The sequence below is a fragment of the Taudactylus pleione genome, unplaced genomic scaffold, assembly GCF_031769625.1.
Source record: "Taudactylus pleione unplaced genomic scaffold, aTauple2 ptg000053l, whole genome shotgun sequence".
Lineage (NCBI taxonomy): Eukaryota > Metazoa > Chordata > Amphibia > Anura > Myobatrachidae > Taudactylus > Taudactylus pleione.
In genome coordinates this window covers 34,197,151-34,222,418 of record NW_028284455.1, presented here as the reverse complement: position 1 = coordinate 34,222,418, position 25,268 = coordinate 34,197,151, and the positions used below count along the sequence as shown (strand labels likewise).

At 43.8% G+C, this 25,268-nt stretch overlaps 1 protein-coding gene across 1 annotated transcript in view; it reads left to right on the top strand.

Annotated features, from left to right (window-relative positions):
* Positions 1–602: 602 nt before the first annotated feature.
* ZNRF2 (zinc and ring finger 2) overlaps positions 603–25,268 on the top strand; it is a 180,247-nt gene continuing 155,581 nt past the window's right edge. Inside the window, exon 1 of the mRNA XM_088462784.1 lies at positions 603–1,609. Coding sequence (XP_088318910.1) covers positions 1,162–1,609 — 448 coding nt within the window. The 5' untranslated portion in view covers positions 603–1,161. The remainder of the gene's footprint in view (positions 1,610–25,268) is intronic.

The following is a 25,268-nucleotide window of genomic DNA, read 5'->3' as shown; positions in this document are numbered from 1 at the left end:
TTGGCATGCGGGTGTAACCGGTCAAAAGTGCCAATGATGACCATCCACTGATCTCAGTGGAGGTCTCCCAGGTCTTGCGGCGTCCGGGTCCCTTCCAGAGGCTCAGTGTGACCGACTTCTCTTACAGGGCAGACAATCACCGTCAGCGCCCACCCAATATCCCAAAACTGTCAGTAGGAGCGTCATCTGCGGCCTGAAGGCGAGAGCCCCACCACACCTGCACAGCAGCAGGTGCACGGCCGCCATTGCCAGGGAGGGTTCCGGAGGGCACCAAGGTATGGGAAGACACTAACCAGACAATTGAATTAGAAAATTAATTACTGACAACAAATAGATATTTATGACAGAACATGGAATCAAATAATGATAGGAATAATCGGACACAATAAAAATGAAAGGGCAGAGAGATGAACGGAAAGTACTAGTAATGTGTTGCAGCACTCTCACTATGGGCTGTGTGTGTTGCTTCTCATTGACACATATATGGCTAACTAGCAGCATGAGAGGGAGGGGGCAGCCTGGAAGGATGAATGGGGAAGCCAGTGAGAGAGAGTAGTGAAGGAGACACAGAGGAGAGGGACGGCTGTAGCACTGAGCGACTGGGGAGGGAGGAGAGTCAGCGCCGGTGTGTGACAGGAGGGAGGAGACCAGCAGCAGCAGCAGCAGCAGCAGCAGCAGCAGCAGCGGTGTGTGACAGGAGAGGGTGAGACTGAGCACAATAACAGCCTGGCCACATCTGACAGGGGAGGCAGCGTGGCGTGACGGGGACAGCAGCACATGTCACATTGGATGCAGGACGCCCGGGCACCGCCGCCATGTACACCGGCACCTCCTCTGCTGCATGCCCGGGCTGTGGAGCAAAGTTCCTGAGTTCCTCGCTGCATGTGGACGTGTCGCCCGCTGTGTGCACCGTGTGAGGAGGAGGGCTGCGTACCCCTGGCCAGCTGCTGTGCCCCCGCTTGTACCATGCATATACAGTGCACCATGCAGCCGGGCACACACACCCGCCGCTACTACAGGTAACACAGGAGGCGGCACCGGGTATACTGACTGCTGGATCTGCCACCACCGTGTACACACCATGTACCTGTGCGCTGACCTATAGGAAGTGACCGACCATAGTACCCGCACGCTGCATACAGACGCCACAGTCCCCGGTGGATGCGAGGTGACCCGGCAGGGTGTGTGCTGGGGATGGGCGGACGGCAGAGCAGCAGCCCGGCCTCGGACGGTCGGACACGGGCGTACTCAGGCTCGGACATCCCTTCCCACACGGGCCGGGGGCCCATTAGGGGCCCCGGGGTGGTGACTGCCTCATCCTCCTCCCCTTTGGCCAGGTACCCGTACATCCACGGTGGGCACCCGGCAGCGGCGGCCGCTGGGGGTGCGGAACATACGCCGCCAGCTTTAGGTTCCCGGAGCCGATCTGTCGGGGGGATCCGCAGCCAGGCCCAGCTCAGTCAGGCCGGGCTCAGCATACCGGGAGCAGCCAGGGACTCCGGCAGCAGCACACCGGAGGAGGGAGGCAGGGAGCGGGCAACCGCTGGAGGAGGCTCTCGGCTACTGATCGGATCGCTGCCCTCTCACCTCTCTCCGCACCTCTTCGGCGGTAAGTGCTGCTGTGACGTCATCACGGGGGGTGACCAGGAATTCCCCCCCATCATATATATATAGCATATGTGTAAGCAGTAACCCAGTTACTGTATGTGAATGAGTTTCCATGTATAGAGCATTGGATGTGAAACATTTCCTGTCACCAGACTCTCTAATGCAAATGTTTGTGTATATATATATATATATATATATATATATATATATATATATATATATATATATATCTACCGTGTGTTTTATCAGTGTCATGTGTACATGGTGTTTGTATACACTAAAGAGTGTCAGCACGTTTCCCTAAAACATGTTTTAAATCAATTAAATGCAGGTTATTGTGCATAAACATAGAAGGTTGTGTATACACATATTATACTGTGTGTCAGGAGCCCAATAGTTTGGGAATTAACTGATTCTATCTAGAATATCATTTAATGACCACATAATGTTCTTTATTCTATTTTTCCTTTACTCTTTGTAGCATGCCTACAAGTTAATCACTTATAATGGTAGTAACTTATAGTTTAAACCAGTGTGCTTCTTACTGTAGTTAGATGTTTGTTGTTGTCATAGATGAGTGCAGGGGACATTTTCATTGCTGGTGACATGTTGCCATCCAGTATCTGATTGATCAGTAATTCTAATGCACAATGCGTCTACTGTAATTATTCTCTGTGACAAGATCTAATGCACTTGCGGTGAATTACGCCTGGAAATGCCTTGACGTGAGATCAATATAAAACCGTAAAATTACATTAGAATTAAATTGTTGGTGTACTGCACGCATAAATATTGAATTTATACAAGATTACATTATGGATAGGGCTCTGCGTATTTCTGTTAACATTTTCTCAGCATGCTGGACCACAGAGGGTGTTTTTTTTTTTTTTTTTTTTATTATAGTAAGCCAAGTCTCACAATGTCCCATGGCCTGTTGTAAAGAAATGAGGCGTCATTGAATGGTAAATAAGGCCTAGGAGTTTCATTTTTCCATTACCTTGTCACAAGTGTTGATTGGAACCATTAACAAGCTGTAGTAATGCAAAGACCTATTTACTGTACTCACAAATGCTAAACCTCTCCTTAAAGCGCACATCAATGATACATAAAATTACTTGTTCATCTCGCTAACACCTTTTCGGCAGCTAGTTTTCCATGCTCGTGACATTATATGCAAAGGAGAGGGCAACCGTTTTTTTGTAGAGAAGTGCAGGAGATTTGGTGATGTTGGGGGTACAGTATTCTAGTGCACTGTATGCAGCAGAAAATCACGACCTCACTTCGTGGGGAATTGAATTCAGACCCAAATGCACTAATAAATATATTTACAACTTTGATTTCAAGATGAGTTTGAACCTTGTGTGTATTCAATTGAAGGAATAACCTAAATGAAGGTTGTTAGCTGTGGGAGCGAGAACCGTACATGGAGAAAGCTGTGAGATGTGAAAGTAGGTTTAGCTAGCAATGCTTCTGAATAAGCTCTGTGCAGCCACAGGAAAGGGGTACGATATAGTATAGAGTCGTTCATATTAAAGTGTCTGTATTTTGCTTGTTGGACCTCTAAGTATTATATTATGTTACCTGGGCCAAAAAAAGTTTCAGCAACCATCTCCTCTATGGCTCTTGCAATTCATGTACCACCTCAAGCAAACCTCTGCATGCTACTATGCTTTTTGTCAGTCACAGTATTGTCAATACCATGGGCGACATTCAAATGACAGCCTATGATCTAGATTTGTCCTTAAGGGGGTGATTCAATTCAATGCGATGTTGAATAGTCCCGGGAGGGAGCTCCCGATACTATTCAATTTAACGCAATGTTTGGACGGGCTACAGGATTTCTTCTCACACCCTCCTGGGATGCGAGGAGAAGTCCGACAAAAGTGCTGTGCTCGCAGCTGGTTTCCGGCTTAGAGCGGCGCTAACAGCCGCGTGGCCCACACTTTAGTTGGAGAATGCCGGTTCTCTCGACCAAACATTCAGGTTAAGTTGCGAGAACCGGCATTCTCAGACTTAACAGCAGCTGAATAGCTCAGGGAGCTCCCTCCCGCGGCTGTTCAACATCGCACATCGCATTGAATTGAATCACGCTCTAAATGTCAGCAATTACAGGCCAAAATTGCCTGTATAGCCGAACCCTAAACAGAGTGCAGTGGGGTTTCAGCTGAGGAGAGTATGGGCTTCATTTTGTTTTAGTTATGAGTAGTTACAGCTTGAAGTTTGAATAGAAGTTTGAATTTTAGAGTATGGGCTACATTTATGGTGCATACACACGGTCAGATTTGTTGTCAGATATGAATGATAATGATTTAAAAAATCGTTCATATCTGAAAGAAAATCTGACATGTAAATAATGAACGATGCGCGCTCTCGCATGTCAGATAACGATATCTGACATAGTCTGTGTTTGCAGTCAGATTTTGACGATTTCATTCATTTTAATACTGTCTGAAATCGTTCAAGTTGTTGGTAAAATCGTTCAATCGTTCATCTGACAGATCTGACCGTGTGTAAATGCAGCTAGAAGTTTGAATCTTTGGGCCGTGTTCAATTAGCGGACCTTTTTCGCAAAAAAAAAAAAAAAAACCGACAAAGTTTTCGCGCAAAAAAAACTGGAGAAAAGTTTTCTCCAGACCAGGAGAAAAAAATGCAAAATCCTTATTTTTGGCAAAAAATGTGGGGATTTCTTTCAGAACCCTCTGGACACCCCCCCTAATTATAAATTACCGGAAAAAAAATCGTAAGTTGCGAAAAACGGGTGCGCGCATTTTGAGCGAAAAAAAAAAAAGAAATCGTTGAAAATAATTTTAACGTATTGGGTCTGATTTTTCGGGGGCGGTATGGATGAATCAAGTGTTTTAAACATCGCATGCAGTCGCAGCAGTCGGTTTTTTAGCATTTTTTTAAATTTCTTTTTTACGACACGAAAATATACTTGCACCCATTTTAATGTACCCCCAATTCATGTGGAACTGTAATTTCTTGGAAAAAAAATTGCCTTCTATCTTTTTTTCAATGATTTTTTTATTTTTTTTGCCCAAAATTTGTGCGGTCCTTTTTTGACAAAGTGCGCAACTAACAATTTATTTTTCAGTAATTTATCATTGGGGGGGGGGTGTCCAAAGGGTTCTGAAAGAAATCCCCCCAATTTTAGCCAAAAATAGGGATTTTGCCTTTTTTTTTTTTCTTCTGGTCTAGGATGGAGAAAACTTTTCTCCAGTGTTTTTTTTCACCTGTTGCTGTTTTTGCCTGTTTTTTTGCGAAAATTTTGCCATTACTTGGAGAAAAACGTCCGTTTTTGCCAATGGCGAAAAAAACTTCCCTTTTAGCTGCTAATTTGACACGCCCCTAAGGTAGAACACGGCCCTAAGTATTCAATTAGCGGCAAACATTTTTTGCCGCTAATTGAATACAGTATATTTACTTGCGGGTTTTTAGAAAAGGAGATGTTTCCCATAGTAACCAATAACATTCTACTTAAGATTTATCTAGCACTTTCTAAAATATACTAGCTAATATCTGGTTGCTATGGGCAGCATCTCCACTTCTAAAAACCCACACTTTAGTAAATATACCCCTTAGACAGAGTATGGGTTTCGTTTAGAGTTAGGTGTACATGCAGTTTGAATTTTGTACCTTGGCAAAACCATGTTACGTTGCAGGAGTGACTAATTTAATATGTGCAGACCGGTTTAGATTTGGGGTTTGCTAGCTTAACTCGTTATGTCCTAGGGGGCAATTCAATTCTGTTATCGGGAGCTTAACTAATGGGTTACCGACTGAGCAATTGAATTTTTTCTCCGTTCAGGTGCGCATAGCTACGCTTAGACACATTTCTGCTCCCAGCCTCCTGAGATGACAAGCAGAAATGTGCGAGAATCCAGAAGTTTGGGTGCCCAAAGCAGTACTTTATATGGGTGCCCAAACGGAGCAACAACTACATTGTTCTGTCAGGCGCCCATTAGTTAAGTGCCCTATAAAAGAATTGAATATGCCACCCCTAATGTTAAAATAAAACCAACCTTTATGTGTTTGCAAAAGCAAGTGGTATTTTCTCTAAGTAATATGAAAAATAAATTACAGTAGTACCCCTTGCATTGCAACGTGGTTTGTTCAGAGACTGAATCCTTTAGTTGGATTTTCTCCTAATTGTAAATGAGGATTATTTGTAAATTGTAAATCATATGATGATTACTATTATTATGCTTTTATTTCTAAAATACCAGCGTATTTATAGTACTGCACATTAAAGTAATGCAGTAGCATTGTCAGCTCATTGGTGCTGTATGGTTAGAATGAGGAGAGACAGAGGAAGATGGAGAAATGAGAATGAACTAGCCATAGAAATCTCAAGACTGTCTGCAGCTTCATTTAAGTAAAATAAACCTCTTTTTTCTTGTGGTTCTAAGGAAGGGTTTCACATTTGTGTTGCACAGACACTTAGCTATCCGCCAGCTCACAGTAGCTGTGTACTAGTATTTGTCTTTGGCATCCTGTTCGCTGTTACACAGAGCCAGCACACTTGTTCCCTACGTTGGCAGAAGTCCTGGTGGCAGCTGCTGTCACCAAGAAGGCTGCAGTGATCACAAGAGAAGGAACAGAGATGGCAACAGCAGCCACTCAAGAGCGTTCTGGGTCCAGCAGCTAAACTGAGATGGCATTATGATTCCAGTAGCTCTTTGAAATTAACTTTCCCTTGGTGTGATGACATTGTCATCACTCTACATAATTTCCCACAGCCTTCACAAGTTTTTCATGTTTTATTTTTATTTGTGGTAAGATGGTTTATTTGTGAGCAGGACACAGAGCTGACTTCAAGTGCAGCCATCTGTAACTGGATATATAATATTCTGTCAGTTAATTTGAAGTTGGCTAAATTTTGGGGCTTTTGAATTTAGAAAGAAAACTGTTGATAGAAACAGTAAGTTTGTGCTGAAAACCAATACCGTTTGTAAGGCGCTGTTAGAATCACTCTAGATGTGTCTTATACCCCTTTCAGACATACTGAGATTCCCGGGATTTTGGCCTGCTTCGGCCAAAATTCCCTGGTCTCATGTCTGTGCGAAAGGTACCTGGGAACACGTTCCCGGGTAGCCGCCCCTGCAATCGACCAGGGTTTTGGGAAGACTACCCTGCTCTAGTGTGAATGGTGCAACCCAGGGATTTTACTCCCGGGCTGCAACCAGGCAGTTTCTGATTGGCCCTGGCTCCGACTGAGCCACCGGGGAGGCGGCACCAGCGGCGGTAACAGCGCCCGCACCCCTTCCCATACTCAGCGCTGGCAGCACTGAGAGCAGCGCCCCCCCGTACCTGTAATTACCGGCGGTAGCAGCGCCGCCGGTAACAGCGCCCGCACCTCCCCCCCTTCCCATACTCAGCGCCGGCAGCACTGAGAGCAGAGCCCCCCTGTCCCTATAATTACCGGCAGTAGCAGCGCCGCTGGTAACAGTGCCCCTGCACCCCCCACTTCCCATACTCAGCGCCGACAGCACTGAGAGCAGCCCCCCCCTGTCCCTATAATTACCGGCAGTAGCAGTGCCGCCGGTAACAGCGCCCGCACCTCCCCACCTTCCCATACTCAACGCCGGTAGCACTGAGATCAGCGGCTCCTCAGCCCCAGCGCGGGAAGTTTCCGGCTGTCACCAGGCAGTAGTGGAGGGAGAGATTACAGCCTCCCCGTATTCTCACTGCTGCACGGAGCTGCGCTGGGAAACTACAGGTACAGTGTCCCTCTGTCACTTTCCCCACCTGTCCCTCTGTCACTTTCCCCACCTGTCCCTCTGTCACTTTCCCCACCTGTCCCTCTGCGCCTTACCGTCCACTTTAATAAAACTGTCTAAAACCCTGCTCTTGTCTGAAAGGGCTCTACCAGGGAATTTCCCGGGTAGACAGTGTAGTGTGAAAGGGGGGTCTAGACCAAATACCCGTGATTTTTCACAGGAGAAATTCCCAGGTCTGAGCAGGAAATTTCCCGGGTTCTATGTCTGAAAGGGGTGTTAGTAAAATTTTAATAAGTAAATTGAAAAACATATATATTTATTTATTCATTTATTAACAGTTTCTTATATAGCGCAGCATATTCCGTCACGCTTTACAATTGTAAGCATTAATAGAACAAAACTGGGTAATAATAGACAGATATATAGGTAGGATATATATATTAATAATAGAAAATTAATACAAATTGATATAGTTTTCACACTCTAAAAATTGCTGCCGTATACCAGAGTAGTCTCTCTGGGAGAAAATATAAATTTTTCACCCTTTGGACCATAAAGGTTGTTCCCTAAAATGATTTTCTGATTGTATCCTGCAGTCAATAAGATAATGACTTTACACACCGTGCGGTGTGATATCTTCCACCCGGTACAAAATGCTCTTCGCTCAAACTTCCGACTTACATTCCTAATACAGGTATTTGTGCAGAATCAATTAATTGGTTTCTTATTAATTTACTATTAATTCAATCAGTACAGGTAACTGCAATAGTAATTGAAGAGAGAAGAAGCTCGAATATGGAGCAGTTTGCATTTTGTGGAAGGGGTCACGTTGGAGGGACTGCTTTTTTGAGTTTGTGTAGTGGATAGCAGGGAGGAGATACTGTATGGCAGGATAATTAAACTTCTTTCAATATCAGCCTAATAGGTCACAGTCCCTAATATCACCTCAGGTGCAGGATCAGGACTGCTGAGAAGACCAATGTTGCATACGCACAGTTTGCTAAAGTTGCTCAAAATTAAAAGTGGTGTTGCTCATAGCAACCAATCAGATTCTGTCTATTATTTCTCTATTCCATTCTAGAAACTGATGGATAAAATCTGATTGGTTGCTATAGGTAACACCACCTCTTACCTGTTTTAAAAGCGTTAGTAACTCTACCCCATAATGTCAGACTAAAAGCCTGTTGCAAACCCCCCATCCATTCCTCTTAGATCCATAGTAGTGGCATGGAATTCTTTTGGTTTCTCATAACCCTAAAAGTGACTCTATTAGACAGGTTGAAAAATTATTTTGCATAAGATCAGTCATATTCCTTGTGTATGACATTGGTAATTTAATGTATTTCCCACTGAAAACCACACACCTGGAAGGAACACAAGATTATACATTTTAAATTAATTAGTTTTCATTTTATAACTAAAAGTTTCAAATAAGGAAAAACATTCTTTAGTCCAATATTTAATCCATAAACACAAATAGGTATCATCTGGCATTCAACTTTTTTTTGTACATTACTGTATTCAAATATGAGATATGCATTCCTGTTTTCTTTTTCTTATTTTAGTAAATCAATGTAAAGTAATATTGGCATGCTATATCGACAGATTGCTCTATGTAGTCTGCCCAATTATTTTTGTGCCTCATAGTTATTTTCTGGCATTGAACTTATTTCCAGAATAGCCCTCTGTTATTTCCAGAATGTTTACATGTATACGGCAAACGGGACTGGATGACATCCCAACACAGGGCCTGTTTCACATTCATGTGAATCCAATATTTCCGTATATCTCCGAAGTTCAATGATCTGCGCATGTTCAGGAGCCGCACTCTGTCAGTCGCAGTGGCCTGAAAACTGCAGCATGTTTGACATGCTGCTGGCGTTTGGGGGCGGCGATGAGGAGCGCCCTAGAAAACGGGCATGTCAGCTCTATTTTCTGGGTGTTCCAAAGCCAGTGGCTGCGTCCTTAGATGCAGCTTCACTGGTCCCAACAGCGTGATTTTTTGACGGACTTGCTGAATACTCAGATGTCTGATGTTCACGCAATTGATCCGATGCTGCATCTTCAGATGCAGCAGTGGATCAGAGGCTGGCAGCTGGCGCTTTTTTTTTTTTTTCTTAAGACACCTCTTGCAGCTTTTGCATAATTTCGTACAGCCGCTGCTTACAAAGACACAATTAGCATACATCTCTGAATCAGGCCCACAGTCAGTTTGCCGACTAAAGTGCCGGCCGCGAGGCTTTTAGCGCCATGCTAAGCTGGAAATCAGCCTCATGGACGTCAATTTTAGTCAGACTAAACCACGCGGTCAATTGAATAGCTCCAGGAGCTATTCAACTACAAGGTTTGCCCCGGGTTAGTAGGAACCAGGGCCGGAGCCACCATCCCCGCCAGTAGCTCGCACTGCAGGGGACAGAGTGAAGGGACACAGTGGACATGGGGACAGCTGAAAAATTTCACAACTGGGGTTAGTGCAGGGAGGGGGAAAGAAGAGACGAAACCCCTCGCCCCAGCGTTCACCGGGTCCAATATGCTAGTATGAGTATAGGAATAGTTACTTCAGAATTCCTGGTTCACCATCTTGACTATTTGTATGGTAATGGAACTCCGTTATTTTAATTATCTCGAGCCAACAGTACAGGATGTTCTCTATTGTTTGCTTAGTCTTGAATTTATAAAGGCATCGGGATACGTGAATGGTGGTTGTCATTGCAGATAATTAATGAAAGTAGCACAGTAATGTTAAGTTACTTTACCAGTACTTTGTGGAAGATCATTTTTATTCACCAGGTTGAAGAAGCTATACAGCAAATCCTATACACAGTCTCAAACATTATCCAATGTCTTGTTTTATCATTTTATAATTATTTTTTTTTTTAAAGCACAAATAATCTTGAATACAGTGACATATACTGTAATGTCGGAGTCTTTGGTTATAAGCTATAAATATCCCATTTTGCATTACTATTTTCTGTTCCGAGCAGTACATTTTTACATACCAAACTGCATATTTGTGTTCATTTCTAGAGAAGTATTGGTTTATAAGTAGTCCTTCCTGGCAATCCGGCTGTCACTTATAGATGCATCATGTGTTTAATATTGTGGATTCTGAACATATGATCTGTCCTCTGTTTACACCAAGCATGGACATTGTTTATGTACCAAAGGCTGTCAGATAGTGGCCAAAAATAGTGGTCTGTACTTAAAAAGCCTCTCGACTAACATGGTTCTGTAGAAAATCTTGTTAACAACGAAAAGCCTGTTAGCTATTTTTCCCTGTTCTTCTAATCATTTTTAGGTTCGGTTATGTCATGTCTTTTCACTGTGACATCACACTTATACTTTACCATGCATTTGATACCTTGCTTACCTGATTTTCACATTTGGCCTAAAAGCAAACATTCAACTTAAGCATTAAGAGGCCTATGTATCAAGCCATTTTTTTACATAAAATTATGCAGAAACTGCAGTTTCTGCATAATTTTATGTATTGATCCTATGTAGTAATGGAACAATGCAGGAGATTTCACAGAAATCTCTGGCAAAGTGCTGATTAGCGCTTCAGATCGCAGTCTCCATTAATAAAAAATGTAATGTCACCATTACTAAAGCTGGGCATACACGGCAAGATAAAATGTCTGTCAGACCGACAGACATTTTATCTGGCAGCCTGCCAGCCGCAGATGTCCGTGGCATACACTGTGAGATTTCTCTCACAGTGTATTAGCCCGACATCTGCGCTCCGCCCACGGGGGAGGAGACATTTCCCTGTTCCTTCCATGGGAAGGAACACAGGAAATGTCTGTCTATCGACCGCGGCTGGGCATACACTGCCCGATGCGGCCAACAGTTTACCTGTAAATATCGCATCGGATGGGCATGCTGGACAATCCGGCATGCCCGACCGAGCAATATTTAACCCTCGGTCGCCCCCACATGCTACAATTATCAGGGTGATCCGCGGATATCGGGCGGATCGCCCTGATAATTGTAGCGTGTATGGCCAGCTTTAACATTAGGTTTAATCAGTGAGGAACTAAAGAAAGGTGAGTTAGTACTTGCATCCTGTTAGATCACAGGTTCTCAAACTCAAGGCCCCCATACATCAGCAATTGATTGCAGCAATTGTGCAATTTGCCACAATCGATTGAAAAAGGGAAAGAATTTTTATACACAATCGATTGCAAATTGCAGAATTGCTGCAATCAATTGCTGATGTATGGAGGCCTTTAGTTCTGAGGACCCCAATCAGTGCATGTTTTCCAGGTCTCCTCACAGAATCACAAGTGAAATAATTAGCTCCACCTGTGGATCTTGGATACATTGGGCTGTTTAGAGACCAGATTTGCCCTTCAAGTGTTTAAGAATGTCCATAAGCAAAATTTGGGTACCATCACTACTATTTCTATGTTTGGAAAAACTCTTGACTGTCCCTTTTAATGCTAATCGAAAATTTGAAGGTTTGGGTATAATTGGCAGGAGCAGTTTCTCTTTAACGGTTTTCACACATTTTGCAGTAAGCCACACAGAGCTTGTTGATCTGCTTGGTACCACTCCGACTTCAGTCAGGCTGGTTTCCTTCTTATGTCAAATGCTGTTTTGCTTCCTTCACAAACTGTTCTCTAAGAGGACAAAACCACTAATTCATCTATGTCCTATCCATTACGATTTGATTACAGAATCAACTTACAATTTTCAGGAAAAGCTACTTAAAAAGACAATTCCCTTGGAACTCTTATTTCTTGATAATCTGTGGGTAGCTATTAAGAATGCATTTTATGAACATTACCGACCTAGCAGGAGATGACTGGGAAGCTGTGATAATGTTGTTACTTCGGGCATGTGTTCTAAGGACAGACTGATTTATGTGCCTTAAGGTGCGTACACACTACACGATATGCTCCCTGAGAGATATCGTGTAGTGTGTCCCCGGCAGGCTGTGCTCAATGTCGTTCATGGCATTGAGCACAGCCGCTGAACGATATCATTAACGATATCGTTCAGCGCCGCGGGCTCTCTCCCCCATTCCCCAACATGCAGCAACCTGACGAGGTCGTCAGATTGTGCTGCATGTTCAGGCGATGGACAATGTCGGAAACGACCAGCGGGAGTGCGCATCGCTGGTAGTTTCCGACATAAAAGTGCACGATTTGTGCATGATTACGATGTCGTAATCGTGCAGTCGCTCAGTAATATTGCCCAGTGTGTGTACCCACCATTACAGTCCACACCACTTGTTCTACAGTGAATGGGAGAGATAAGGGAGAATGTTTAATTGTACTATGGAATCTTTGTATGTTTCTTTTATGTAAATGTAGTTGTAATGTCGTCATTTGCCTTGCTTATGTTCTATTCTAGCAGGGGCGTATCTACCCATTGGCCAGGTTGGCACTCGCCAGGGGCGCCAGCCAACGGGGGGTGCCACCCGTGGCCAGGGGGTAGAATGAAAACAGGGCTGCCAAGACTGCAGTCCCGGATATTCCCCTGTGGCTCCTCAGTGCAGCAGCAGCAGCACCGATGAGACCCACATGGCGTTATGACGTCAAGCGCGCCTTATTAAAAAAAAAAAACTTTATTTATTCTATTGTACCAGGCATCCGCCGTCAAGCAATGGCGGCTGCCCGGACCTTGACATCTAGGAAGTTCCTAGATGTCAAGGTCCGGGCAGCCGCCATTGCTTGCCGGCAGCTGCCTAGTACAGTCAGGGGTGTAGGGAGGGCAAGCTCCAGTCGCGGTAAATGATAGAAGGTGCGCCGGAGCCCGACTCCGCTTCAACTAAACTGCCTGGCCTTAGACATGTCACAGCTGTCAACCTGAGCTGTCACTTCCCCCTCCGCGCCCCCAACGCGCACATGACTTCAGATGGGCGGAGACTGCAGTGCAGTGTACAGGAAATTGGACTGGAGAGGGGAGGTTCCTGGGACACACGTGCCCACCGTGGAGGGCGCCATCCATCAGGACCAAGTAATCCATAAGTTGGACATTGGACACTGCTGCACTACTGGAGCAGGTGAGCTGCATTCAACAGGCAGCTGGGAATTTAGCAAGGGGGAGGGGGTACAGAGAGAGGAATAATGGGTACAGATAGAAGCATAAGGGTGCACATATAATGACACAGAGGAATATGGGGTACAGACAGGCTGAAGAGGGTACAGTTAAAGGCACAGGAAGAATAGGGGGTACAGACAGACATAAGGAGGTACAGAAAGAGGCACAGACAGGCAGAATGGAACACAGATAGAGGCACAGAGATGAATTGGGGATACATGTAGAGGCACAGAGATGCAGAAGTGAGCACAGAGACGAATATGGGGTATAGAGTCAGTAGGGGGTACATAAAGAGACACAGAGAGGCAGAAGGAGGAAAAGATAGAAGCATGGACAGACACAAGGAAGTACAGATAGAAGTATTCAGAAAATATGGGGGGGAGGGGGCGCCAGTCCATTACTTTGCCAGGGGCGCTCGGACCCCTAGATACACCCCTGTATTCTAGTCACATTCGTGACTCATGTATCTTGAAATTGCATTTGGCTAGATCAGTGATGAGCAACAGGCGACCCTCAGAGCCTTAGCATGAACCCTCTGCTCCTTCCTGCTCTGTCATTTGTTTGCTTTAGTTTGTAACACTTGTTTAAATGTCTTCTGATATGTTATTACAGATTGGTGTCTCTTTTATTAAATTGTTCTAATTTATTACTGAGATTATTTATAATATGGAGCCATTTTGGAGGTTAGAGTGGTGACCATGCGGCCCTGGATGTGTATCAGGTTTTCTGAAGGCCTCCATACACCTACGGACAGATTACACGATCCTGTGATCGGATCGGAAACACTGATATGCCGGTCAGAAATGCCGACCGGCAGCCATCGATATTCCGCGATCCGTCTCAGGATCTGTGAAATTCTACATGTTAAATTTCACCGATCTGCCAATCACGATCATTTTTTGATCGCGATCGGCATATCTGTGAAATCCAACATGTTGGATTTCAGCGATCCTGCGATGCCGGGTTGCAGGTTCGCTACATCGCGATGATCCGTCGCAGATGTATGGGGCCCTTTACTGCATTATTGCTGTTCTGTGCCCTGTAAATAACCCTCAAGGTGTAGATGTTGACGGTTATTATGATGAAAATGTCTTAATTATCTGTATTAAAAGATTTTCTTACCTGTTCTATATGTATGGTTGTTGTTTTTAGCTGTTCATGTTACTGTATTTATATTCACATTATCTGCATATTTTTATTTATATAGATATGATCCACACACTGCAGTAATATCAGTTCTGTTATAGTGTATATATATATATATATATATATATATATATATATATATATGTGTGTATGTATATATATATATATATATATATATATATATATATATATATATATATATAGTTCACATGTTATATTTAGCTTTTGTTGTTCCTAAAGTTTGAGCTCAATATAAAAATGGCATCCATATTCTGGAAATAGACTTTTTTTTTAACGCTAGTAAAATGTGTGTGTGTGTGTAATACATTTTTACTTGCATTTCACAGATCGTTGTAGGCTTTCCATTGTGTTTAGTAATCCTTCAAAAGGAAAAAAAAAAAAATGTGTTCACTCTAGGTCCGGCTTCGGGCAGGGTGTGTGTGAAATGGGTGTGTGGCCACAAAAAGGGGGAGAGTATTAAGACACCCCCTTTTCATCACTCTTGGGGGGGTGCCTGACACTTATGTACATGCCGGGCTGTCCCCAAGTTCTCCCCTCTCTGAATAGATGCATGTACTCGACATCTATTCACCTGTGGTGATCGCTGCACCGGGACACTGCGGTCTGCGGGTGGGTACGGCACTTGGCAGGTTGTTTTAGCAGGGCACCAACAAAAGGGCAGGGGGCATTCTGCCTTTTTGAAATTGGGTAGGGAGCGGCGCCCTGCTAAAACAGCCTGGCGGGAACGTTGTGATAAACATCGCCCCAAAGGAACTTAACACAACGCTACTGGGTATAGCAACACTACAGACAATAAAACCTAGTGTCAGAACTATTTACATGTGTTCTACAATCATTAAAAATGCATGGAAAAATGCCAGTTCTACCACTATCATCAAAATTGCACAGAATGCATGAAATGTTGTTTTGTTAAGTGACCAGATAGCCATATTTCTGTACATATTACTTGAAATAAGTACTGACTTTTAATCTTTTCCCAAAAGCAAAAATACTAACTAGTTTACTTAATGAAATGCAAATGTAATCAGTTCTAGTTTTCTGACATTTTATATTGGTTAAGATTATCTTCCATATCATTTAACACCATAGGCCTGTGATAGCCAAAATAGCTCCCAGCATGCATCGGTCCTCCTCCCTATATACCCAGCCCCCAGCCACAGGCATTCAGTTTTTTTTGTTTGCTGCGCAGCAAGTAGACACACCTGTTATACAGCGGGACTGCCTAGGCAGTCTCAGGCTTTTTTATTTTATGATTTACCAAGTTTAGCAGTACCAGGCGCTGGTAAAGACGCAGCTACTGCGATTCCTACTACCTCCGCCAGGGCCAAAAACACCAGTACCGTTATATGCCCTGAGGTTCTCGGCGGGCATCAGGGTGGCTTTGCTAGCGCCTGTTGCTGAGGTCCGGACTGCAGGTCTGACACGGAGATGACGGGTAAGTGTGCGGCAGTCCTAGCATCCAGTGTAGGAGACGCATCGGGTGCAGCTGTGGGTGAAGGCCTTGTGTGACGTATCCTCACTAAGGCGGCCGGGTCCTTATTGTCTGTCGCCGGGGGTGGGTAGTAGACGCATTAGAGTGCATTAGTTAGGGTCTACTACTATGAGGCCAGCATACCTGTGCCGTCAAAATCGCAGCTTGGAGGAGATAAGGCACTCCCCCGGCCGCTCCTCCCCCAAACCAGATGCTACTTCTGGTACGGAGTTCAAGTGACTGGTGTGCTATATTTGACCACCTCGTGGTGAGACGCTCGCACATCGCGTTTGTGTGTGTGTACTGCTGTAGCTGTTGGTCTCAGAGGTTGGTCGGTCTCCCTGTATACCTATCCCTTGGGTCTGGTATATAGCACTCTATATCCTACCATTACCCCTCTGGGGCTGGCTAGTTGATTCAGAGTACCATTTGCAATAGCAATTGTGCGTATTTATGCATTGTATGTGACTTTAATGCTAGCTGCTGTATTTGTACTGCCTTTTTGTTTCAAACTGTCAGTTGTACCTATCACTGTGTTTCTCCTCATCCGTCTGAAAGGTGTGTGGAGTTTCATTGACAAGGGAGTCACATTGCATTTACGCTGTACACCTTATACCATTTATACATTTGTCTTGTCTAAAGGTGTAGGTGAGAAGGATGTTATGCCAGTTCTCAGATAATGTGTGTCTTGTTTGGCAGGCCTATCTGAGCAGGATGTTAACCTGGATGGATTGTGTAGACTCTTTTGTAAACAGCTACCTGTTCAAGCCAGTAGAGCTCCAGCGCTAGAACCACCCGAGTGGTATCAGGTTTTGTCAAACTTAGTGGACAAAGTCGCAGAAGCGCGGGCTCTGGCTGTGGTTTTTCCCCATGCTATGTGGTATTCACAGCAGTTACATCCTTCTATGTATATGTCCCCTATGAATCCCTGTTGGGTTGATTCAACTGGTCACTCTGGTCAGAGTATGCCGCCATCTATAGCTACTCTGCAGCAAGATAGACAAGTGGTGGCAAAACTGGGGCATAAGAGAGGTTCCTATCAGCTGCCTCATGATGACCTGGACTCTTCAGAATCTGATACTCAGAGTTCTGGGTCTTACTCAGTGGAAGAAGACCACCAGTCTCTTATGGACGTCCCCTCCTGGTGAGAGCGGTTAGATCTGTCTTCAGTATAGAGGAAGAGGAGGTCCCAAGGTGGTCTTTAGGCATCAGAAGGTGGCTAAAGATTATTTTCAAATCTTATGTCTGAGGCATGGAGTACTCCTGGGAAGCATTTTCATGCTACAAGGAATATATCCTCTCGATCCCATTTGTTACACTCATCAAGTGCAAATGAGTAAGTTCCCCCAACGATAGGCGCTCATGTCACAAGGTTGATTAGGAGCGCTACGTTACCCATTCCTGCAGCATCCTCTTTAAAAGAGGTTACAGATAAAAAGCTTGACAATCATTTCAATCAATGTTTTCATTATCTGGAGATATTACCAGACCAGCTATGGCTGTAGCCTGGGTAGCGCAAGCTATGGAAGAATGGACGACAGCTCTGGAGGGTACTATACCTGATGCTACCAGAGAACAGCAGTCTTTTCTCTATCAGATGCGAGAAGCAGCTGTGTATTTGGGGGAAGCGATGCGAGAAGCAGCTGTGTATTTGGGGGAAGCGGTCATTGACGCAGGTGTTTTGGCTTCTAGGGTCTCGGCAACTTCAGTTGCAGCTCGAAGATTCCTTTGGCTAAAAACCTGGAAGGCAGATGCAGGATTCAAGAAGGCTCTTGAATCTTTGCCTTTTGCAGGGAAGGTACTGTTTTTCTTCAAAGTCCATAGGGTCCACAGAGCACCCTCCCTGACTCACCTGGCCTCAGTTGGGATCTGTTCTTTTGCTTTTTTCGTATCCCTGATTCCCTCTTCGTATGTTGTGTTTCTTGTGTGCGATGTACTTCCTTCTCCACTTTCCATCTCTTGCTGTTAGGCTTGTTTACAAACTGAATGCCTATGGCTGAGGGCGGGGTATATAGGGAGAAGGACCGATGCATGCTGGGAGCTACAAAGCTAGAGCTGTTTGGTGCAATGAATCGTTTCCACTACATACCCCAAGGTAGATTCTGTGGACCCTATGGACCTTGAGAAAAGGAGTTATCTAAGCTTTGTTATACCATAACTCTGATTTTTTTAATCACAGCGCCCTAGAGTATCAGCATTGTTTTCCTGGCACCCCTGGGCCAATAGGTTCTTATTGAGAAATTCTGAAAAATTTTTTGTAAAGTGAAGTAAATTGTGTTTACCTGTCATCCTTAGGTTCAGTTATGTGGTGGTGGACAGGTTTGCGCTTCTGTTTATCCACATATTTACATTACATTGGCCATAAATAATTTGATTTGGTGCTGGACCACCAACCTGAGGAACCCCTGCAAGTGCCCTGAGGCACCCCAGGGTGCCACGGCGCACAGTTTGGGAACCACTGCCATAGTAGAAGCCAGAAGCCATAATTTTGTGCAATTTCAGTGAATCTGAAGGGACTATCAAAAACCATCATCCCCTATTTTATGCAAAACAAAGACTCATGTGAGAACATTACATGAGCCTCTTTACCTTGGCAAGACTACAGATCCTACTTTTGATTTATGTCCCCTATGCTATAAATGAACAATTACACTACCATTTGATTACCGCAATGCTATGTGAAATCAGTCTCTAAAGACGCACATCCACTTGCTGATTTCTGTGAGCGATTGAACGATAACGTTTTCGTTCAATCGCTCATGAATCGCGCATGAATCGGGCACATTAATGTCGGAAACAACCAGCGATGAGCGCTCCCGCTAGTCATTTCCGACATCAATCATCGCCTGATCATGCTGGTCAGCCTGACGATAATGTCAGGTTGAGAATGTTAGGGGATGATTGATGTACCTACACTGAACAACTGAGCGTTGAGTGTAGGCACATTAGACTGTGAAACGACTGCACGATTACAATGTCGTAATCGTGCAGTCGTTTCAAAGTCTGCTAGAGGATGTGCCCCATTACTGTATTGTCAGACCACAGTGCTGTATTGAGAACTCTGTAGCAGTGAATGTGATAGATGGATGTTCTATATCCTATGGATAGAATCATGCAATATCATAATGAATTTTGTGCAAACTTCGATATGTGCTGTATGCTGCTCTTGTATCTTGCTTCCTTTTTTTAAAATAAAATTTGAGATTGCAATCTAACCCTGGTCATGGTACCCTATATCCGGTTTATAGACGGAAAGTAATGTTATTGTGGGTGAGGCTAGATATAAATTGTTAGCGTTCCTGTAAATGACCTGCTGCCATCCACGAGGGTTACTTACTAACACAGGTGCCGTGTTTTTGTAACTCATAAGAGACAACATGATGTTACCTTCGACTGTATTTTAAAGGCAAACTAATAAAAGCTAATGCCTGTTTGGTTTCACTCCTGCACCCATTTTAGTAAATCTATTATAACAATCGTTTAACTCTGCTCAGATGAAGAACAGGTTAAAATGCAACTGGAGCCTTATCACAATGTAATGTTATTGCCCTTGTTTAGACTTAATTGACAACCTTTGGTTTGTGATATAACAGCTGTGTCCTTAGGTCTAGGGGGAGTTTCCTTGTAAAAAAGAACTTTGAGCTCTGTCTACAGCAAGCAATTCGCTACTTGCCAATGCTAACTCTTGTATATCTACAGCACTCCTAACATGCAGAACAATATCATTTTTTCAGCAAATATATTAGTAGATACAGTAGGTGAAATAACAAATGAAACAGATTGTGCTGGTTTAGTAATGTGCCAGTGGAGAGCTTGCGTTGTATTTTCCCCTGCTAGTCATAACCTTTGTAGTGCTTTTGTCTGAACGAGTTAAGGGGCTCATACATCAGCAATCACAAAAGAACGATTCACAGATCCTGTGATGTTTTCCCCAATCTCAAGATTCCTCAATCCACCAATCTGTGCCCATACATTACAGATATTAATCAGTGATTTGCTGATCTTTTTCAGGAAAGACAGATCTGGGAATCTTGAAAGACCCATAATTTTTACTAGTACACTAGCAATTCACAGCCCCGAATGGTCTGTGAAATCCACATGTTGGACAACCTGATTTACAGATCTGATCTTTCTTTGGTCGGACTTGGCAATTGGTGTACCCTATACATTGCAGATTCCCCCCCCCCCCCCCCCCCAATCATCAGAAAATTGTCCCAATCTAACGCAGATGTATGATGGTCTTTACCCTTCAATTCAATATATCTGCATTATGCTTCCTGTCTGCTTTATCATTCAACTGCAAACATTACTAGTCTCTTTCTTAAGGTGCGTATCCACTTGCCGACTAGGAAAGACTGTACGATTACGACATCGTAATCGTACAGTTCTTCCTCATCCCCTGTAGTGCCTACTCTGATCGATATGTCGTTCAGTGCAGGCACCCTCCCTCATCCCTGAACATGGCCAATCTGTCATTATCGCAGATAGACCGCCATGTTCAGGCGATGATTGATGTTGGATACGACCAGCTGGAGCGCGCATCGCTGGTCGTTTCCGACATTAAACTGCCCGATTTATGCACGATTAATGGACGACTGAATGATAACGATGTCTTTATCGTTCAGTTGTCCATTAATATCGGCATGTGGATATGCGACTTTACATTTCCATATTTTGGTGTATTCAGATTAAAAGGAAAACAAATTGGTAATTATCTAATGCTGGATTCCGGTATTATTAATACCATATAATTTTGGATTATTAATAAAATTGTGAAGTACTTTTTAAGAGCAACTGCAAAAGCATTTTGATTTGTATTCACAATATGTTTTACTATATCAGGATCTTGTTAATCCAATATAATTATATGAAATATAATGTAAAACCCCTACCTTGTTACATTCTGGTCAAATAATGTACTTTTACTGTCCTGTGTAAGACATGCATGCTGTCATGGCCAGCCAGCACACACATGAGCCCAGGTGCATGAACATTGCGCAGGAATGGGCTATTCAGTGCTTGTGTGGCCCTGTTAGATTATGCCCTATTCCCATGTTGCCAAATGCATCAGACCATGAAAAGCTCCCATGCACTGTGCCCTCAAAGACAAAAACATGAAACCACTCTTCTTTCTCAAACTATACTTTTCTCTTTTGTGGAAATGACTGAAAAGGCATAGTTTGTAACACTGGAGTTGTTTGAAGGGGGTTCCCACTTTTGGACTAAGTACAAATATGGAGTATGTCTCCCTGAATGCTGCTATTCATCTCTGCTGTAGCGGACAAGACAAACTACTGCTGTTACCTGCACTAATGAGTGGGTGCCCTCCATGTGCTACATGCGTGATGGAGCTACCATTTCTTACATGTGAGAGGGAGCTACCATTTCTTACGTGTGGGTGGGAGCTACCATTTCTTACATGTGGAAGGAAGCTACCATTTCTTACATGTGGGTGGGAGCTACCATTTCTTACATGTGGGTGGGAGCTACCATTTCTTACATGTGGGTGGGAGCTACCATTTCTTACATGTGGGTGGGAGCTACCATTTCTTACATGTGGGTGGGAGCTACCATTTCTTACATGTGGATGGGAGCTACCATTTCTTACATGTGGATGGGAGCTACCATTTCTTACATGTGGATGGGAGCTACCATTTCTTACATGTGGATGGGAGCTACCATTTCTTACATGTGGGTGGGAGTTACTATTTCTTAAATGAGGGAGGGAGCTACCATTTCTTACATGTGGGTGGGAGCTACCATTTTTTACATGTGGGAGGGAGCTATCATTTCTTAAGCCGGGTATACACGGAATACACTTGCATACACACGGAATGATATTTAACGGTATGAACGATAACAATATCGTTATCGTTCACAATATTGTTCCGTGTGTATGCAAGACATCGTTAACGATGTGGGAGGGAGCTACCATTTCTTACATGTGGGAGAAAAATTGCAAATGAGGGGAGTTTGATTTTAGTCAAAAATAATAAATAGGGTGTTTCTCATTATCCCATTGTATTATGAATCTTAAGATGACTGTAAAAAGAGCAAAGATTTTCACGTTTTTTTCTATTTTTGTTCCACAGATTTGTCAATGCTTTTTATGTGTTACATGTTATCAGTCTTTATTTCAGCATCACGGCTATAACAAATAAAGTGACTATGTGCTGTGTGTCTGTAACACGCTGTGTTCAGCTAATTTACTTTACTGTGTTGACATTAAGTCCTGGTCCATATTCAGTATAACATTGTTATTAAGTTAACGAACAACAATAGCATTTGTTTTTGTGTTTTATGGCTTTTGAATTGGAAATATGTAATATTGTCATTTATTGCTACTAATGCTACTGCATTAGCATAAAAACTCTGTCAGGCCTAAACCTGTTTCTTTCATGTTCTTTGTTTGCCTTTAGAAACTTAATAAAGATAATTTACTAAAAATAACAAACGTTTGGGTTCTCCATAATTCTACGGGCACATGTGAAACATGGACTTCGTCCATCTGTCCTTCCAGGGGAGTACAGAGACTCAACTTGTATTTGGTAGTTTTCTTGCCTCTTTTGTGCTAGCTAGCTAGTAGGGTCAATCTGGGCCACTGCTATGAGAGTGAGTGAGTGTGTTTGTATGTAGGGGGAGGGACAATATCCTATTTGGAGTACCCTGCTCTGTCCTTTTTGAGAATGCGAAGTGGTGCCTGTAAGGGCTTTCCTTTCCCCTGTCAGAAGAACATCACCAGCACCCCTGCCCCCTACAAATGTTGCCATGTGGCCCGGTGACTGCTTCTTGTGCCCTTAGGAGTGAGGGAGAGTATTTCAAAATGGGTTTTGAGATGTATGAATGGGTGATGGCATTGAGGGCTACGTAGGTAATTCCAGGCATACACTGTACAATTATCTGGCCGACCCGACGATTATCGGATAATTGTACAGTGTATTTCCGCGACAGAGCAGTAATTATTGGTTTGTCGGTCATGCGAAATCATCCAGCGTGTCTGAAAGATCCGATAATCGGTGCTCGATTCAACTATCTGATATGCTGACAGGCTGAAAGCATACAATATCGTTGCCATATTCAAACCGTTTATGACAACGATATTGGTTGTTGTCAGCATATCAGATAACTGGCCTGTCAGTCTGACATTTGAAGTGTATGTCCAGCATAAGTAGTTGCATTGGATTCTAGAGAAAATGGGGAGCCAGTATAAGGATTTACAGTGGATGTGGAGCTGTGAGATAGGAATGTCTTGCTGCATCATTTTGGGTAGATTGGAGCAAGGACAGATGGATGAGAGGATGGCCAGGTAGGATGAGATTGCAGTAGTTGAGGCAGGAGATGGATGGTTAAGAACTTTGGTTGCAACGTGAAAAAGAAAAATGTGTGTGTACTTTGCCTGTGCGTTATTTAGAGGACAGTGACACGAGAAATCAGTAGACACACACTGGCATTCAGGCTTTATTGTGATCACATTTTTTTTTGTTTCTGTTAGTTTGTGTTGTAAAAGTTATTATCCTTGACATCCTTCAAATGTCATTTAAAGGAGAAGTCTCTGACTGTTGGGAGAAACCCAGAAGTGTTGGCTAAACAGTTGGCTCAGAGAACACAGCGCGTACACGTGGTTTGTCTCTGTGAGTTAGATAGCTGTAATCTGTGACTAAGTAAATAATCCTGCTTACTATAGTGCTTAACTCCTACCACGTTTACAATCTAATTGTAACATTATTTATTTTAAAGTTATGATCGTGTGCTTGTCTCTGAGTAGACTGGAATTTCACATTTCATTCTTGTTTGGGAATTTTTTGTAGTTTCAATGTATAACAAGCAATTTTAGTGATGCCATGTACTTCATTTGCTGTGTTTCCACGTTTAGTCATCTGTAGCATAGACATGGCAATAGGGTACGAACAAGAGGAATAAAAACAGATACCATATTCCCCCTACTATTGGAATGTAGGTGGTACCGATACATATTGTGGTTTACAAAGGTGGCCACCAAAGAAAGAACACTACTTAGATACTGTAGCTACACATCTTTGCTGCACTCGTGCTAAAAAGCCCCTCTGAGCACGCCAGGTCTAAGTTGCAATGTGATACGACTAGGCCGCGTTGATATGCGACACTTGTCATTTTCGCCTGTTTCACTTATCTCCATATTTAATTTCAAAGACTTCTCGCCTGTGCAAAGTCTGTCACGACCCTGTCTAGTTGTCACCTTTTTGCTTTGAGACTTATCCCTGTCAGCTTCCCCATGGAGCTGTGTGTGTAATTTGCCTGGAGGATTCGCTCTGATTATTGCACCTGGCCTCTCCTCTGTCTGTGAGCACTGCTAGCCCTGATTGGAATCACAGGTGTGGTTCTGATTCTCAGAGCTGCAGAGATGAATACTCCCTCTGCATGTTGTGCCTTCCACCACTCAGAATGCTACTACCAGACCACCTGTCCGTATCCACCAATTGCTGCCAGACCCATGGTATATATATCCTCTCCTGATAGCATTCTGGGCCTGAACATCTAGTCTTCCCGTGGTGTATGGTTCATGCATTCAAGTCTGTCCCTGTAACCTGCTACAGCAATCCCTGGCGCTATCCAGAAAACCTGTTTCAGCTGTACCTGGCAATCCAGTAAATCTGCTGGCAGCAACCCCCGGTGCTTCCAGAAAACCTGTTACAGCCAAACCTGGCAATCCAGTAAGCCTGCTGACAGCAACCACTGGTGCATCCCGAAAACCTGCTACAGTAATACCTGGCATCCAGACGTCCTGTTACAGCAATACCTGGCCTGTGCTCTGCTGCTAGTCCTACTCCTGGTTGGTCCCTGGCACTCTGTAAACCTGCATCGTGTTACCCTGCCTTGCTTCCTGCTGTGGATCAACTCCTGCCCCTGTTACCTACCTATTCCCTCCCTGAGCCTGCAAATTCCCAAACCTACCCATTCCTTCCTGAAACCTGTTATTTCCAATTATCCTGTCCAGCCTGCAAATTCCCAAACCTACCCAATCCTTCCTGAAACCTGTTATTTCCAATTATCCTGTCCAGCCTGCACCTGAGTTCTAGCCTTTGTCATAGTAATTCCAGATTACCCTGTTTAGCCCTCATCTCAGCATTACCTGACTTTCCTTCAGCCATTGTCACATTCCAGTCCTGAGTCAAGTTCCAAGCTCATCAGTTCAGTCCACGTTGTTCCAGTCCAGAGTCAAGTTCCAAGCTCATCAGTTCAATTCAACAAGTCTTCCTGCCGGTTCCAGTCCGGTC